At 37.2% G+C, this 16,741-nt stretch overlaps 1 protein-coding gene across 4 annotated transcripts in view; it reads right to left on the reverse strand.

The window, feature by feature from the left end:
• The window catches only part of PKP4 (plakophilin 4), a gene marked incomplete at its 5' end in the record, with an annotated part of 192,032 nt that overhangs the window by 70,365 nt on the left and 104,926 nt on the right, over nt 1-16,741 (reverse strand). For 2 of the 4 annotated variants that reach the window (XM_080689592.1, XM_080689590.1), the window contains 2 exons: nt 63-253; nt 365-490. In XM_080689592.1, the coding sequence (XP_080545718.1) occupies nt 63-253; nt 365-490 (317 nt within the window). Of the gene's footprint in view, nt 1-62; nt 254-358; nt 491-16,741 lie in introns of all 4 variants that reach the window. The other 2 variants (XM_080689591.1, XM_080689589.1) reach the window with 1 other exon arrangement.

A 16,741-nucleotide genomic window follows, 5' to 3' on the forward strand; every position in this document is an offset into this window, starting at 1 on the left:
TGTATAAAAGGTATCAACAAGGAGGATATTTGTTTATAAGGATCTTGATGTGTTTGGCTTACCTGAACCAGTGTTTGTCCTTCAGCTCTTGAGTTCCTCCCCAAATGGCTGTTGGTTGATCCTATGAATGAATGCTGTTGTCTACTATCTGCCTTGCTCACAGTCTGGTTATTGTGGAAACTCCCTGCTTCCTGGTATCCACTGTCGGAATAAGAATTCATTTGCGTTGAACTTCTTGAGTTACCCAATGATCCTGGAGGAATAAAATCAGAATGAAACATCTTTATTATATACTTCTTGTACTCAGTTTCAAAAAGAAAATGTTAAAAGCAAATAGTTAAAAGATAATACAACAGACCCTCACTTTCATGGAGAGATGTCTGCTCTGGTGAATAGAGGGCTCCTTGTTCCGGCTCTGTCCTGATGAGATAGTTGTTGGGGTGGACAGTGTCAGAAACTCTAGGTTTGCTTACACCAGTATTTGGCACATCTGTAAGAAATAAGTTTACTCAGCTAAATTCAATGATAATTATTACATAAGAACTAAAGGTTCATATATTTGTCAATAGCATTTTATAATACATGCTAATATAAAGATATAGTTTAACCATAAAGAACAGTTATTTTGACTTATTATCTACTATATGAATGTGTTCCTTATATTCAGTTCATGATTAGATTTCCTGAATTTTCTGCATGCTATTACTCTTGATTATAAGACCAAAATTAATATATGTGCTATATCAAATCAAAATGTACAAACTGATCTTTGTTCCCATTGCATTCGAAGCCTTTAGCTTGATATCATACTCAATCTAAGGTTTTGTTTCCAAGCCTCTAGAAAGTTATGCTGACATTCTTACTACAGGTTTTAACGACCTGCCTGATACATAATTTGACAGTATACTTCTAGGTGGCAAGTTCTGTGACAGTTCTGAGTTCTCATGTCTAGAATTTCAATAGCCATTACAAAGTGTATGTGGTTTCTTTGGTACACTCTGAAACATGATATGAGTCACTGCCAGGCTGATAATACTGGAAAGTGATCAGCTTCAATTGTAAATCTCCTATTACAAGTTTCCAGAGTTCTAAACAGTCTTTTACAGCACTCCTGAAGTTTTGTTAGGGATTAGGTAAGAGAATGAAGGGTGTTAGGCTCAAAGCATTGTAGGGAACTGGAATGACTAGAGTGCTGCAGAGGTGCTGCCAGGAGCTGGCCTATGCAGCAGTCTGTTCCATCTAGGAAGGGAAGCTGCAAAAGCAGTATGAAGCAGCGACAAATTACACAGACTTTAATAGCCTTAAGACTTCACAAACGTGAAACAATGCACTGTCTTTAAAAGAAAAAGAAGTCTAAATAGTTCTCAGTTTTGCTTTTAATACAAGTTAAAACCTGGGACACTACACCACAGGGGTTGGCTTAGAAGTCCAGGTGGCAATGTTTGGATCTAAAAAATTATCACCATGGAAACCAAAAACCATCATAAGTTTGTATATGCTCCTCTTTAAAAAAAAAAAACTATTTAGGGTTATTATTTAAATAGGAAAAGAGAAAGATATACACCAAAAACTTATACTTAAACAAATGTGTCTTTTCAACTTATAAAACATTTTCTCTGAAAACCTGTGACAAGCAATTGGGCTCATTTCAATTCTTCTATATGAGAAGCTTTAAAAAAGAACCTTAGAGCAAGCACGGATTATGAGGCATATAATCCCACACTGGCTATCCTAGTAATAAAACTTAACAGAATTATCTCAAAAAACACAAGAAAACTCTACAAGTAATATAGCCATGTAACCTCTAAATGTTATCACCTCTTTCTTATTTTGAAATGCCATGACCCTGGAAAAGAACACAGGAAAGGACACTGAGATGGCAACTACAACACTAAGAAACGAAATCCCTCATTTTTGGGGTTTGGATGTAGAAGGTCCCTTGGAAGAGCTCAATGAATTATGAAAGTTCTACTCTCACCAAAGGATAAATCCATTGATGACTCTGTTGGGTGGTAACATAGGTAGGTAGGTAGGATATGGCTCCAGGGTTAGGTCACTGGGAGTTTGGCTTTCGGGATTATGTATGTTCCTTGTCCCCTCCCCTTGCCTGCTCTCTGCTTCCTGCAAATATGTCCTGTACTCCTCAGATGTGATCTGGCATTGCATGAACTGAAACCTCCAGAACTGTGAGCAAACCAATCTTCCTTTAAGTTGTGGGCATCAAGGATGTGTTACATAGCAGTGAGAATGCAGATGGAAATACCACATACCCAGAATTTAACTTGAAGATGCAAGTAAACCGGTTTAGAAAACAGAGCATTGGGTTTCTGTCCCATCTTTAAGTACTTGTACAAGTTACAGTTATAAAAAGAGATTGGGAATGGATCTACCATATGCTCCAGCTATACCACTCCTGGATATCTTTCCAAAGGGACTATAATCAGAAAATTAAAATAATATGCATATCCATGCTTATAGCAGCAAAATTCACAATAGCCAAATTATGGAACCAAACTCAGTGTCCATCAACAGATGAATGGATTACAAAATTATGGGATATATCCACAATGGAATTTTACACAGGAATAAAAATGAAATTGTATAATGTGTAAGAAAATGGAAGGACCTGGAGAACATCATGTTAAGTGAGATTAGCCAGTCACAGAAAGTGAAGGGCCTTATGATTTCTCTAATATGTGCAAGCTAGGGAGTAATGGGGATACTCTTACTCCAGATAATGGAGGAGAAACTTCGGTAGAGCTCTAAGAGAAGAGGAAGAGGAAGAACTAATGAAGAAATCACTTCCACAGACAATCTCAGTACCCGGTATGGGGAAGGGGTGGGAAGGAGCAGGGGAAAGCCCACGAAGTGCTGTGTCCATGTATGTCACCATCATTATGAACTACATTATGATGGGAGGCTATCATGAACCAATAAAAGTATTTTAAAAAGTTTAAAGAGATTAATAAAAATTTATTTAATATGAATTAAAAATCAACCAATTTCTATACTACAAAAAGGTTTCAATCATTTTATTTTTATTGTGAAGCCCAACAATAAAATATCTATCAAGACAATAAACGAAAATCCTGAAATCTCTAAAAAATTTTAAAGAAAGTTAAATGGTTTTCAAAGTAGTTTTACTATCATTTACTTTTTCTTTAAAACACATGATTCACAAACTATATATATATACATGTGTAAAATGTATGTACAAACAGATACCATATCTCAAATAAACAGAAGACCTATTTCCTAATTACTGGATAAAATATTCCTGATTACAGAATACTAAGGATCATATTTATCAGTTATGCATTACTCATGCAATCTTACGTTGAGTATCTTTTAAAACATCTGTTAGATGTTTTAAAAGAGAAGAAGAAACTATTCCAATTCATCAGAGAAACCACAGAAACATATAAAATGAGATTAGCCATCTCAGGAACCATGTTGCAACCTATAATTAAGTAGAGATTTTAGCATGAACAGGATAAGAAATTAAAAGATATTTTAGTAAATAAAAATGGTGAACAGCATGATGGTACCTCTTTAATCTATGTGCTTAAAACCTTACTAAAGAAAAAAAATCATAAACAAGCTTTCTGAGACACCAAAAATATATTATCAGGCATTTTCAAACATCAGTTAGCACCCAATAAAAATGTATGTCTAGAAGAATAGAATTTGAACATCCTTCTGTCTCTGTTAAAGACTGGGAAAAGGCAGGTATGGTGGAACACTCTCGTAATCTCAGCGCTTGGGAGGCTGAGACAGGAAGATCACACAGGTTCAAAGCCAGCCTCTGCTACTTAGTGAGGTGCCTAGCAACTTAGTGAGACTCTGTTTCCAAATAAAGTATAAAATGTATAGCCCCGAGGTAGAAAAGCCCCTGGGTTCCACTCCCAGTACCCCCCCCCAACACACACACACTTGGGAAATTACTGGCATTATGGTTCTCTATGCCTGTTATATTTAACAAGAATATTCCAATATTTTAAAAAGACAAAGTAAAAGGTTGAATATAAGACATTTAAAAAAAAAAATTTGTGGGTCTGGGGATGGAACCCAGGGGCATTTTTGATCTATGAGCTACAGCCCCTGCCCTATTTTTTATTCTTTATTTTGAAACCAGGTCTCACTGAGTTGCAGAGGGCCTCACTAAGTAGCTGAGGCTGTCTGTGAACTGCGATCCTCCAGGTCTCAGCCTCTCGAATGCTGGGATTACAAGCATGCGCCACCATGCTTGACATAAGACAAATATTAGTGAATAAGGAATAATAATGTTATAGGGCTATTAAAAGCTGGTATATAATCTGCCTAAAAAAATTCATAGTGCTAAGTACTTAGGAGGCTGAGACAGCCTCAGCTACTTAGGCCCTTTGCAGCTCAGTGAGACCCTGTTTCAAAATAAAAAAATAAAAAATAGGGCCGGGGGTGTAGCTCAGAGGTATAATGCCCCTGGGTTCTATCTCCAGTACCAGAAAAAAAAAAAAAGTAATAGTAAATTATAAAGTACAATGTGGATTTTTTTTATTTTTTTGAGATTGACATCCTCAAATGCATAAAGAATATAGAACATGATTAGCTGAAATTCCCCATTAAAGAATTTGAAGTCATTAAAATGGCTTTGTTTTGTTAATCTATGTGTCTTACTGTTTATAAAAAAAAGGACTGTACTGTGTAAAATCACCATGGAAACAAACTCAGAGCTCAGCAAGGAGATGCTAAGGAAGTACAACCCTGTAACTAGTCGTTAGCAGTCCAGCCAGCAGCTATAAACTCTTGCTGGGTTCTTCTTTGTGACTATTCTGATTTGCTATGGTGTTTAGGGATTTGCTGTTATGTAGGGATTGTAGTGTGGGTTTTGGCAAGGACTCTTGAGATGGTAATATCACATAATGTTAAGGCAGAAGATACCTCTTTGACAGCTCATTCCAAACTCTGGCCTGAGAATTGAGGTTAAGCTATCATCAGGGGGCAACACTTTCTGAAATCTTCTTGTGTGACCATGGGGCTCTCACTTTCTGCAGGACCACAGGCTCAGGAGAAAGTCTACTTTTCGCAAAGGCGCAGAAATATGCCAGTGCCTCCAATAGCTAAGTAGTGAAACTCGAGGCCAAACTCTGGAAGAAGACCTGGGAGATAGCACTGCAAAAATTTCTCTTCAGTGCCTTCTGTGATGACAGAAAATGTATTTCTATAGCAGGGGAACTCATTATCAATGAGAATGAGGTCATTTGGAATACTATTTTAGAGTGAAAATGTAATTAGGTGTTAGAAACATGAAGCACAACATTGTTCTTTGTCCACAGGAGAAAACAGATGTTGATTGATAATTTAAGATATTATATTGGGAGTTTGTGGACTCAAATTATATTTTTAAAAAGTTGAATGTTAATGGAAATAAAGACTTAAGACCATGTTTCTTGAAACTATTTCTAGTCTGGTTCTCTTGAGTATATCTAGGTTCTTGGGTCTTATGAATATTTATATTCTCATTTAAATATTAATAATGAATCTAAATTTTTACTCATCTAGAAAATGTTATATAAAAAGCCTTGGGAAATAGAAATCATTAATGAAGTATCTTCTAGTTCACTTTAAATTTTCTTTAAAAATCAAATTGTATGGTTTGAAATTCACTATTAAAAGCTTGCTTGCCTGGATTAAGCTATTTTGTGGTTTAAGCAAGCTTTTTATCTGCATAAAGTGGTATAACAGTGCTTTGATTTCCATAAGAACAAATCTGAAAAGTACTTTACTTTTATATATCACAGGAAATATTTTTATTAATATTTTTAAATTTCTGAATTTCATTCAAGAATCCAAAGTTATTAACATTTTTTTAAAATAAAGAATATAAAAAGGGAGGAATTTCAAAATGGCGACTGAGGGACACAGCACTTCTCAGTAGCTGAAACAAATAAAGTTCAACTACTTAGAAAGCAGTGTCTTAATCAACAAAATAAATACATACCAGGAACCAAAACAGATACAGGTACCTCGGCGGAACCCTGAACTCGAAGAAGAAGAAGAAGAAGAACAAAGATCGGACACCAGACCTGCTGCAGATACAATTGGGACGCACGCCAGCGGGCTGCCTGCCAGCCCAAATGGCACTCCGGAGCCCTGACTGAAATCACCGCGGCAAGATAATCCGGGACTGAAAACGGACATAGGGCCTCATCCTAAGCAGTGAGCAGCACCCATGTCAGAATTCTGTATGCTCACCAGCGATTGGATCACAACAGCACAGAGACTCCCACGGACACCTGAACCAAGGAAGCCAGGTACCTGAGTGCATCCAGGGAAAGTGTGGGTCCTAGCGTGCGCCCCAGCCCCAACCCCAGCACTGGCCCGGGGCATTTGTCCCACGCCTCAGAACCCAGCACTGTCCTTGCGCACCCCTGTCTGAGCCCCAGACCCCTGCTAGTAGTCAGTGCCTGCGCCACCGCCACCCCTAAATCGGAGCCTACTTTGTGTGTGTCTAGTCCCTGCCCCCCCCCCACTGAAGCCCAGACATCCACCTTGCCGGAGGCCTGCCTTCCAGGCGGCGAAAGCTCTGTGCGCCCCTGAAATCTCCTCGGGCCCCCTCCAGCTTCTACGTCCCGCAGGAGGCAGAGATCATTGCTGGACACTGCGCACCGCCTGTGCGCCCGGACCCTTGTGCACCTATCCCACACCCCTGGCCCACCGCTGGGAGTTCCCGCCCGCCCGGAAGCCTGATGCTCAGTTCTAATCAAGAGCACAGCTCAATACACCTTGGAAGAGCATAACAGCAGGCACTAGGCAGCTGTACCCACTCACACCTGGGTCCAGTAATAACAGCGCACCCAGCCTGCACTCTCGGAATAGGCAGAGCTCTGGCAGTAAGTGTGGGCATCCAGGAACCGGCATCCCTTTGCCCAGGGTACATCTTGGGACCACACCGGCTAGCCCAGTTGGAATTTCCAGATACACAGGAAAATCCATCGAGATACAATATCTGCACAGGACCTCAGGGGGAGGTTCCAAGTCTACTTTGGACATCCTCCACCCCTGCTGTAGGGAAGCACAGGTGGGAGTCTAGGGTGGTGAGTGCAGAGGTGCTGACTACAGGTTGGAATTTCACAGAACCTGTGAATTGTACAGAATCTAATAACAGTGAAACCAGACATCCTGACACATAAACCCAAAGCAGTTAAAGAAAGGTGTCCAAACACCCAGAGTGACCTAAGAAGATAAAAATAGAGTACAAAGAAAACTAAGAGACATTAGATTATATTCTGAAAGCTACCAAAGCAATCAGATACGCAAATATTATATGGACATGACCCCATATTCGTAAATAAGTAGGACTGTTTGTTTTACTTTTATTGTGGATGTTTTGTTTTGTTTTGCTTTTACAGTGCTTTTGTTTTGGTATAGTTATTGCTGTTTTATACTTTTTTTCTTAACCCATCCTTCCTTTACTTTAACTTGTTGTTTTTTTATATATTAATTTGTTAGTTTGCCTTATTTTCTGATTTCACACAGCTGCTAGTACCTTTTATTTTATTCTTGTCCTTTTTTCCTCTTTCTTCCTCTTTCCTTCCTTTTTTCGTTCTCCTCCTTTGATTGGTTTTTCCTTTCTTTTTCTTGGATTACATACTTGGTATCTTGTGCTGATTTTTTTTATGTTTGTCTGCTCCTTCCATCACCCCTCTTACAAACTCCCCACACTAACCTACATACTCTTCTCCCCCAAAACCTTTCCCCATAATATACCTCCTTGTTTAATACTCAAAGTATTTCATATCTCCATACTTACTCTACTAACGACAAGATTCCTACTAGTTAACTCTCATTCTCAGCAAGATATTACCTTATCATACTTTCTCAACCTAAACATATCCTCTACCTAATCCGACTCCTTTACCCATCACCCCAGCTCCTCTCATATCACCCACCCTCAACACTGGAAAGGCTCTGCTGACTTGCCAATACCCCTAAACTCCTAATATTAAGATTGGACTAAGCATAATACTCACAAATGATGGGTAGAAATCAGAAAAACAGGACAGAGAACGCTATAAATATGAGAACCAGGAATTATGAAGAGACAGCAAAAATCACGAATACTGACCTACTAGAAATGCAAGAAGGGGAGTTAAGAATCTTGATGTACAATATGATGAAAGGATTTAAAACAAGTATAGAGGAGGTGAAAGGTGAGTTAGAATCACTAAAAAAGAATCAGAAAGAGGTCTGGAATGAAATGAAAGAGGCAATAAGTGAAATGAAGACAGCAATAGAAAGAAATTCTGGAAGATTAGATGAAATGGAAAGCAGAATATCAATATTAGAAGACAGTACATCCCAAACCGAAAACACAGTCAGCGATATACAGAAATCTTTACAGCAACAAAACCTAAACATCCAGCAAATATGGGATAATATGAAGCATCCTAATTTACGGATAACAGGCATTGAAGAAGGGATAGAGGTACAGACCAAGGGCATCTGTAATCTCTTCAAGGAAATAATCTCAGAGAATTACCAAATATGGAAAGAGACTTGGACCTTCATGTCCAGGAGGCACACAGAACTCCACTGAGACAGGACCAAAGAAAGACCACTCCACGCCACATAATAACCAAAATGACCAATATAGAGGCTAAGGAAGGAATCTTAAAAGCAGTGAGAACAAAAGGACAGGTTACATATAGAGGCAAAACAATAAGAATCACCCCAGACTATACAACCCAGGTCATGAATGCTAGGAGAGACTGATATGACGTGATTCAGACACTGGAAGAAAATAACTTCCAACCCAAACTAATCTATCCAGCAAAACTACTATTCAAGATCAATGGTAAAACCAAAGTTTTTCAGGATAAACAGAATCTCAAAAAATTCATGAATTCAAAGCCAACACTAGAGAAAATTCTTAAAGAAATAAACCATAAGGAAGAAAAAAAGAAGTAGACTTCAGAATCAGAGAAGAGAGGAAGTTAATAAGTGGGCCATTTAAGTAAAGAAGAAAGATCAAACCACCAAAGAGTAGACAGAACACAAAATGGCAGAAAACAAAAATCATATTTCAATAATATCTCTTAATGTCGAAGGACTTAACTCACCAATCAAAAGACATAGACTGGCAATGTGGATTAGGAAACATAATCCAAATAAAATAAAGAATATAAATTTCATTAAACAGTCATCTCAGGATCAGTGTTTCCTATGTCTGGCTACAGATATGCCCACCATAGAAATTTACACTTTACACCTATAAAAGGGAAACTAGAAAAGGCAAGTAATTAAGAAATATTATGATAAAAAGAAATGGGCAAGATGAGCAAATTGTTCAAAACCAAGTTTAACTGGCAGGTATTCAGAAATAGCCACAGGGTTCTAGTCTTCCATAGAGAACATTGAAGGAATGACTAAGCAAGGAAGTCATTTTGATGTAAAAAGTCATTAGCCCATGGAAAATAGAATTTTGTAGTTACTACAAAATACCTTTTGTTAAGAGTTGAAAATAATATAGCCGGGTGTGGTGGTGCACGCTTGTAATCCCCACGCTTGGGAGGCTGAGACAGAACGATCTCACAGGTTCGAAGCCAGCCTCAGCTAATTAGTGAGGTTCTTAGCAACTTAGTGAGACCCTGTTTCCAAATAAAATATAAAATAGGTCTGGGAGTGTAGCCTGGAGGGAGAAGGCCCCTGGGTTCCACCTCACACACACACAAGGTTGAAAATGATCTTAAAACATTCCACATGAACCTATAAAGGATGATATACACCACCAAGCAAAAGGTTCTTTTGAACTAAAGCTTTTATGTATTTTTCTCTTGGTTGTATTTTGGGTAAACATTATCAAGATAAAGCTAAATGAGGACTAACTGTGGCATACGAAGAAAAAGTAGAATAACAGATAATGACTTTCTGATGTTTCCCAAAGCAACAACTGTAAACTGAGAAACAAAGGGTCTGTGTGTGGAGAAAGTGGTAAACGAAAAAGAGTTTTCAGACTTGAAAATTTTTATTGTATTTTAAGTAGTTAATAGAACATTTCTTCCTATATCTCTAAAAAATGAAAAAATTAAATATTTACTGTATATGTTTGTATCAAATATGAAAATATGTTAAAGGCTAAAAATGGGATTTAATTTTCATGTGTTCATATTTAAGTGGCTTAGGATTAGTCAGATAATATATTTGCTAAAGAAAAATGCTAATCTTACTTTGCTAATCTTACTTGGTGGTGACCCATACACAAACAGTGATAAATTCATAGTTTTAAAGTAGCTATATACAGCTGGCCCTTTGTATTCAGTATCCATTTGGGGATGGGGAGGTTGGTTCCAAGAACTCGCAAAATATAAAAAACCTATCGATAAGGAATCCTTTATATTAAATAATGTAGCATTTGCACCTATATACATCATTTCATTATCTATCTATCTATCTATCTATCTATCTATCTATCTATCTATCGGTGGGTTCCTTCTACCTCCGGGCTACACTCCCAGACCTATTTTTTATATTTTTATTTGGAAACAGAGTCTCTTAAGCTAGTGAGGCTGGCTTTGAAACTGCACGATCCTCCTGTCTCCGCCTCCTAAGCACAGGGATTACAAGCATGCGCCACCACACCTGGCCTTTTCTTAATGTAAATAATCTCTAGCTTACAATACCCAATATAATATCAATTCTATGTCAATCACTGTTACATTGTATTACTTAGGGAACAGTGACAAGAAAATCTATACATGTTCAATACAGGTGCAACTACTGTAGATATAAATACATAGTATACATCAGCAATAACAACAATTTTTATATTATTTTCCAGCCCAAAATAGTTGAGTCTGTGGATATGAGATAACTGTACTAGTAATTTTGCTTGATAAAAGCTCATATAACAAAATCATAAGTATATAGAAAACACAAATTAAGTAATATCTACTCTTGGAAACTTAAGTCATCCATATCATAGTTAATTTCTTTCATTATTTTATGTTAGAGATATGGCCAAAATTTTGCTGGCCTTAACACACAACTCTGATTTATCATTTTTAACTCCAGTATTTCAAATACATTATTTAAAGAATTTATATTTAAGCCGGGCATGGTGGCGCACACTTGTAATCCCAGCATTTGGGAGGCTGAGACTGGAGGATTGTGGTTCATGGACACAATGAGGCCCTCCGCAACTTAGTGAGACCCTGCTTCAAAATAAAAACAAAAAAGGGGGGGGCAGGGGGTGTAGCTTGAAGGTTGAATGCCCCTGGGTTCCTTCTCCAGACCAACAAATTAAAAAAAAAAGAATTTTTATATTTTTTAATTAAAGGTTTTAGATGTATTTAATCATCTACCTTAGGTCACCCATTTTATCTTTTTCTTTTTTCTTTGTTACAGAAGTTTGAAATAAACATATCATGTCACATCATTTAAACAATAAATACTGTCATATATATCTATTAAAAAGTAAAAACATTGCAAGGAGTGGTGACTCACACCTATTATCTGACAAAGGGGCCTTTTCAACAATTCGTGCTGGGAGAATTAGCTATCCATTTGTAGAAAGATGGAACCAAACCCTTACCTCTCACCATGCACAGGAATCAACTTGAGATCAATCAAACACTTAGAAATTAGACCAGAGACTGTGAAGTTATTAGAGGAGGGATAGCCTCAACACTCCAACATATAGGTACAGGCAGTAACTTTCTCTACAAGACCGCCAAAGTTCAGGAAATTAAAGCAAGAATAACAAGTGTGATGGCATCAAACTAAAACGTTTCTGTTCATCAAAGCAAACCATCAAGAACTTAAAAGCGAAAGCCTACAGAATGGGACAAGATTTTTACCATCTACCACTCTGATAGAGGCTAATATCCAGAATATACAGAGAGTTCTAAAGACTCTACACTAGCAAAACAAATAACCCAATCAAGAAATGGACAACTGAACTGAATACACACTTCACAAAAAAAGAGATACTGATGGCCAACAGATACATGAAAAAATGTTCAACATCATTAGCCATCAGGGAGATGCAAATCAAAACTATGCTGAGATTCCATCTAATCCCAATCAGAGTGGCAAGCATAAAGAAGTTAAATAACAACAAATGCTATTGAGGATGTGGGGAAAGAGGAACTCTTTTACACTGTTTGGTGGGAATGCAAACTAGTTCAGCCGCTATGGAGACCAGTGTGGTGATTCCTTCGAAAACTGGGAATAGATCTACCATATGATCCAGCTCTACCATTCCTGGGTATTTTTCCAAAGGGGGTTGAAATCAGAGAACTAGAGTAACATATGCATACCTGTGTTCATAGCAGCACAATTTATAATAAGCAAAATATGGAACCAACTTAGGTCTCCATCAACAGATGAATGGATTGCAGAATTATGGGAAATAAACAAAATGGAATTCTACTCAGCAATAAAGAACAAAATCATGTCATTTGCAAGAAATGGAAAGACCTGGAGAACATTATGTTAAGTGAGGTCAGCCAAGCACAGAAAGAGAAGGGACATATGTTTTCTCTAATATGCCCAAACTAGGGACTATTAGGAATACTAGAGGGACTACAGATAATGGAGGGGAAACCCCAGCAAAGCTGAAAGGGAAGGGTAAAAGATGAAGAAGGCTGAGGTTCATTAATAGAGGAGCTACACCCAAATATGTGTAAAAGTATGAATGTAGCATGGTCAACCTGGACATTCATCATTGGTGGGGGAATGGTGGTGGGAGAAGGCACCAAGTACAGTCTGAATGTATACTATTTTCAATAAGATCCACATAAAAATAAAGAAAAAGAAAAGAAAACTGTAGCCAGAGTACTGGGATTAAAAAAAAAATCATGAGGTGATTCTAATGTGTAGCAGGGGTTGAAAAGCTACAGGTTTTAATGCAGTCTTTGCTTGAATTAATGACTTCTTTAGGGCTTAAGAATTGATGGTTTTTCTAATTTTATTATTCTTTCTACACTTTCAGGATTTTTTTGTCTGTCTGTCTGTCTGTCTGTCTGTCTGTCTGTCTGTCTGTCTGTCTATGTATCTATCTATCCATCCATCTATCTATGAGATACTAGAATTGAACCCAGGGGCATTCCACTACTGAGCTGTATCCCAGCCCTTTTTATTTTTATGTTTTCTACTTTTTTTGTGCTACTGCAGATTGAACTCAAGGCATTCTATCTCCAAGCCACATCCCCAACCTCTCCCCCACAATTATTATTTTTAAAACAGGGTTCACTAGGGTCAACAATACTGAGAGCATTGCTAAATTGCCCAGGCTGGTCTCACACCTGTGATCCTGCTCTCTCAGCATTCCAAGGACTGGGATTGCAGGGGTATGCCACCATGCCCACTTATTTATTTTGAGACAGGATCTCCTTAAGTTTCTCAGTCAGGCCTTAAAATTGTGCTCTCCCTGCCTCAGCCTAGCTAGTCACTGGGAGTATTAGTATGCACCACCATGCCAGGTTTGGAATATTTTAAACAGTAATAGCTGGGTTATTTGGGTATTCTGATATATACAAGATGGACTTTTAATTCTTCCTTTGACTAGATTTTTAAAATAAGTCAGTGGTTCCCAAAATCTGTATTTTTAATCACCTGTGGATTAAAATGACTGATGCCTACTTCCCACCCCAAACATCTGCATTTAATTGTGTGCGTTGAGGGCTGAGCGACATGAGTTTAAAAGCTCCATAGGGTTCAACCATTCGGGAGGCTGAGACCGGAGGATCACATTCGCAGCCAGTATCAGTTATTTAGCGAGGTCCTTCACAACTCAGTAAGACCCTGTTTCAAAAATAAATAAATAAATGAATAAACAAACAAAAATAAATAAATAAAAAATAGGGCTGGGGTGTAGCTTGGAGGTACAATGGCCCTGGGTTCCATCCCCAGTAACCAAAAAAAAAAAAAAAAAAAAAAAAAAAAAGTTCCATAGGAGGCTCTACTGTGCAGAAAAGTTTGGGAACCTCTGAAGTGAGATGTTGGTGCTCTAAGGACCTTCAATGGTGGTAAAGAAGTTTGTTTTTTGCTTGTTTTGGTAGAGGCTATTACATTTTTGTTGGCAGAAATGTGTATCTGATTCTTTTTAGTCACATAGAAAGACAGAAGAAGGCAAAACTGTCAGGAAACATTGTGATTTCAATTTTATTGAACTCTAGTTTCAGGATGATTTCCAGTCTCCGTATAACAGCTAATCAAATAAGTGGTCTAGTAGAGCAGCCTGACCCTTCCATGAAATATTAAATCATTATTAATATTTATTTCATGGAATATAATGGTTTAACCAATATTAATGTCTTCCTAAAGTAATTTTGTCCTGTTTTATCTGTTCACAAACCTAATGATATAGAAGAATTTGAAACAAATCCTTAATAACTTATGTTAAATATTCATCAAGTTTTACATTTGGTACTCTGGTAACAGAGAAAGCAAAGATAGGAGTACCAGTTGGTATCAGTAGGGGAATAAATTACCTGTGTTTTTGGTGGACAAATGGACACTATTTAGCAGCACTCTTGCCCAAGCAGTTCTACTTATAGAAGTCTATCTGACAGTGACTCAGATGTGCAGGAAAATCTCTCCCATTGTTTGGCAACGTGAAAAATCGAAAAAAAAAAAAAAAAAAACCCCAAAAAACAAAAAACAAAAAAAAAAAACCCAAATGTCCACTTATAAGTGACTTATTACATATAAAACTTCAATAAAAATAGATCCTTCTCAGCCATTAAAAAGAAGGAAACATATCTTTGTATAGTTTCACAGAAACATTTGGTTTTACAATGTTGTTAAGGAAAAACCTCTATTATATGCTCATTTGTATAAAACCAAACCCAAATATGATTGGACATATATACAAACACAAGTGTACACAGAGCTCATGGCTTACATTTCATTCCAGATTTTCTCTTATGCACTGTGTGTGTGTTTACTATCATGAGGGAGGAGTAAGGTCATGGTATAAGAAGGTGTAAGAATGAAGCGAAGTTGTGTCTTTTACTCCAAATGCTTCTAGGCTTTTAATTTAAAAAATGCTATATTTTCATAATATAATGCTAACAATGTAAGCATCACCATTACAGAAAGAAACCTGGAATCTACACCACTGCACTTACAGCATGACTGAGACAGAACTACACGATATAAGGGAGGCTTGGAAAACTTGGACTCAAGGTTGGTTTTAAAAGAAATACGTATCCTCTTGATAGAAGAGAAACAGGAGAAAATATATGAAATTTTGTCATTTGTATAGATTATAGCCATAATAAATCATATCATCCAAAATCTTCAATACAATTGTCCTTTATACATGACTGCAGAGCTAATGGTCTCTTTATGAATATGTAGAATATAACATCATTTCCTACTGTATCTCCTTTATAAACCCAGTAGGTTTCCACTGAGGCATAAAGTGTTCCCATTTAAGTTCATGTTTTATCTCATGATGTGCTGATGCTTTTTTGTATTGCAAATTACTTGCTCCAGATGGAGGAAAAGAGAAAGATAAATTGACTTAAGGCTGTTCTCTCATTTATCTTTTATTTGTGCTTTTTTTTTTTAAAGCTCACCCTCATGGCAGAAACTTATATACATTTTAGAAACAAAATTGAAGTATGCAAACAAAATGGAAAAACTATCCTTATAGTCTTAAATTTAGCAGTATACATTAACTACTAGTATAAACCACACTATAAAAACTTAAATGAGACAACATGTTAAAATCAGAGCATTTTAATAAATGTTACACAATGAATAAATGTAGCACTGTAAAGGCAAATTATTTAATTAGATTAAAATTCCTACCCTGGCATGGTGGCTCACACCTCTAATTCCAGTACTTAGGAGGCCAAGAGGCAGAAGGATTGCAAGTTCACCAACGGACTCAACAAGTAGTGAGACTCTCATAAATCTACTGAGGTCCTGTTTAAAAATAAAAATAAAATAGGGCTAGGGTATAGCTGAGAGGTAGAATACCCCTGGATTGAATTTCCAATACAAAAAAAGAAAATCCAATTTTATTACAATTTTTTCCCTTTCCTTCTATTCTGTTATACTTCAAAACTTACTACAAGGAACTGGAAATGATTTCTTGCTGTTTCAACTAAATCTATTAGCCCCTAATGCCTTCTGGGCCAACCAGAAATTTCCCCCACTTTCATTATCTTTGTTGCTTTATTACATACTCTAATCTTTGTTACCCTCTTGCGTTTCTTGCCTATGAGCACCAATGCCTCATCACTTAACATTCATCAATTTCTTAAACACATTCTTCTCCTAGGGACTAGGCATGTTAAAAACTATGGGCTTGATTGACTGGCTGGCTGAGAGAAACAGCCCAGTGCCTTCCAGCTCTGCTGTGTGGAAAGCTCCTGGTCTAATGTACAGAACGAAGAGGGAGATTCTGATTCCCCACCCCTGCATTTCACACAGAAGTACTCAAATTGGCAACCTCCCAGATGCTAGTAATTTTTTTTTCTGGAAGAGAAAAAATCTGTGAAATTGTGACTTGTAGCAAATATCACTTCACAGGATGTGGCTGGAGGATTTAAGTAACATCCAATGATCACTTTGACAAGAGGACTCAAATCTTTGGCTTCAACACATAGCTTCTTTCTGATGGTTAGCATATACTGTTATAGCTATTTTTATGATTGAATTGGTTTTTTTTTAACCCTGAAAAAGTGCTAAATACAAGGCTTTCTCTTCATGAAAGATATTCCACATGGTATTATCCATCATGAAG

This window comes from Muscardinus avellanarius (genome assembly GCF_963383645.1).
Source record: "Muscardinus avellanarius genome assembly, chromosome: 2".
NCBI lineage: Eukaryota > Metazoa > Chordata > Mammalia > Rodentia > Gliridae > Muscardinus > Muscardinus avellanarius.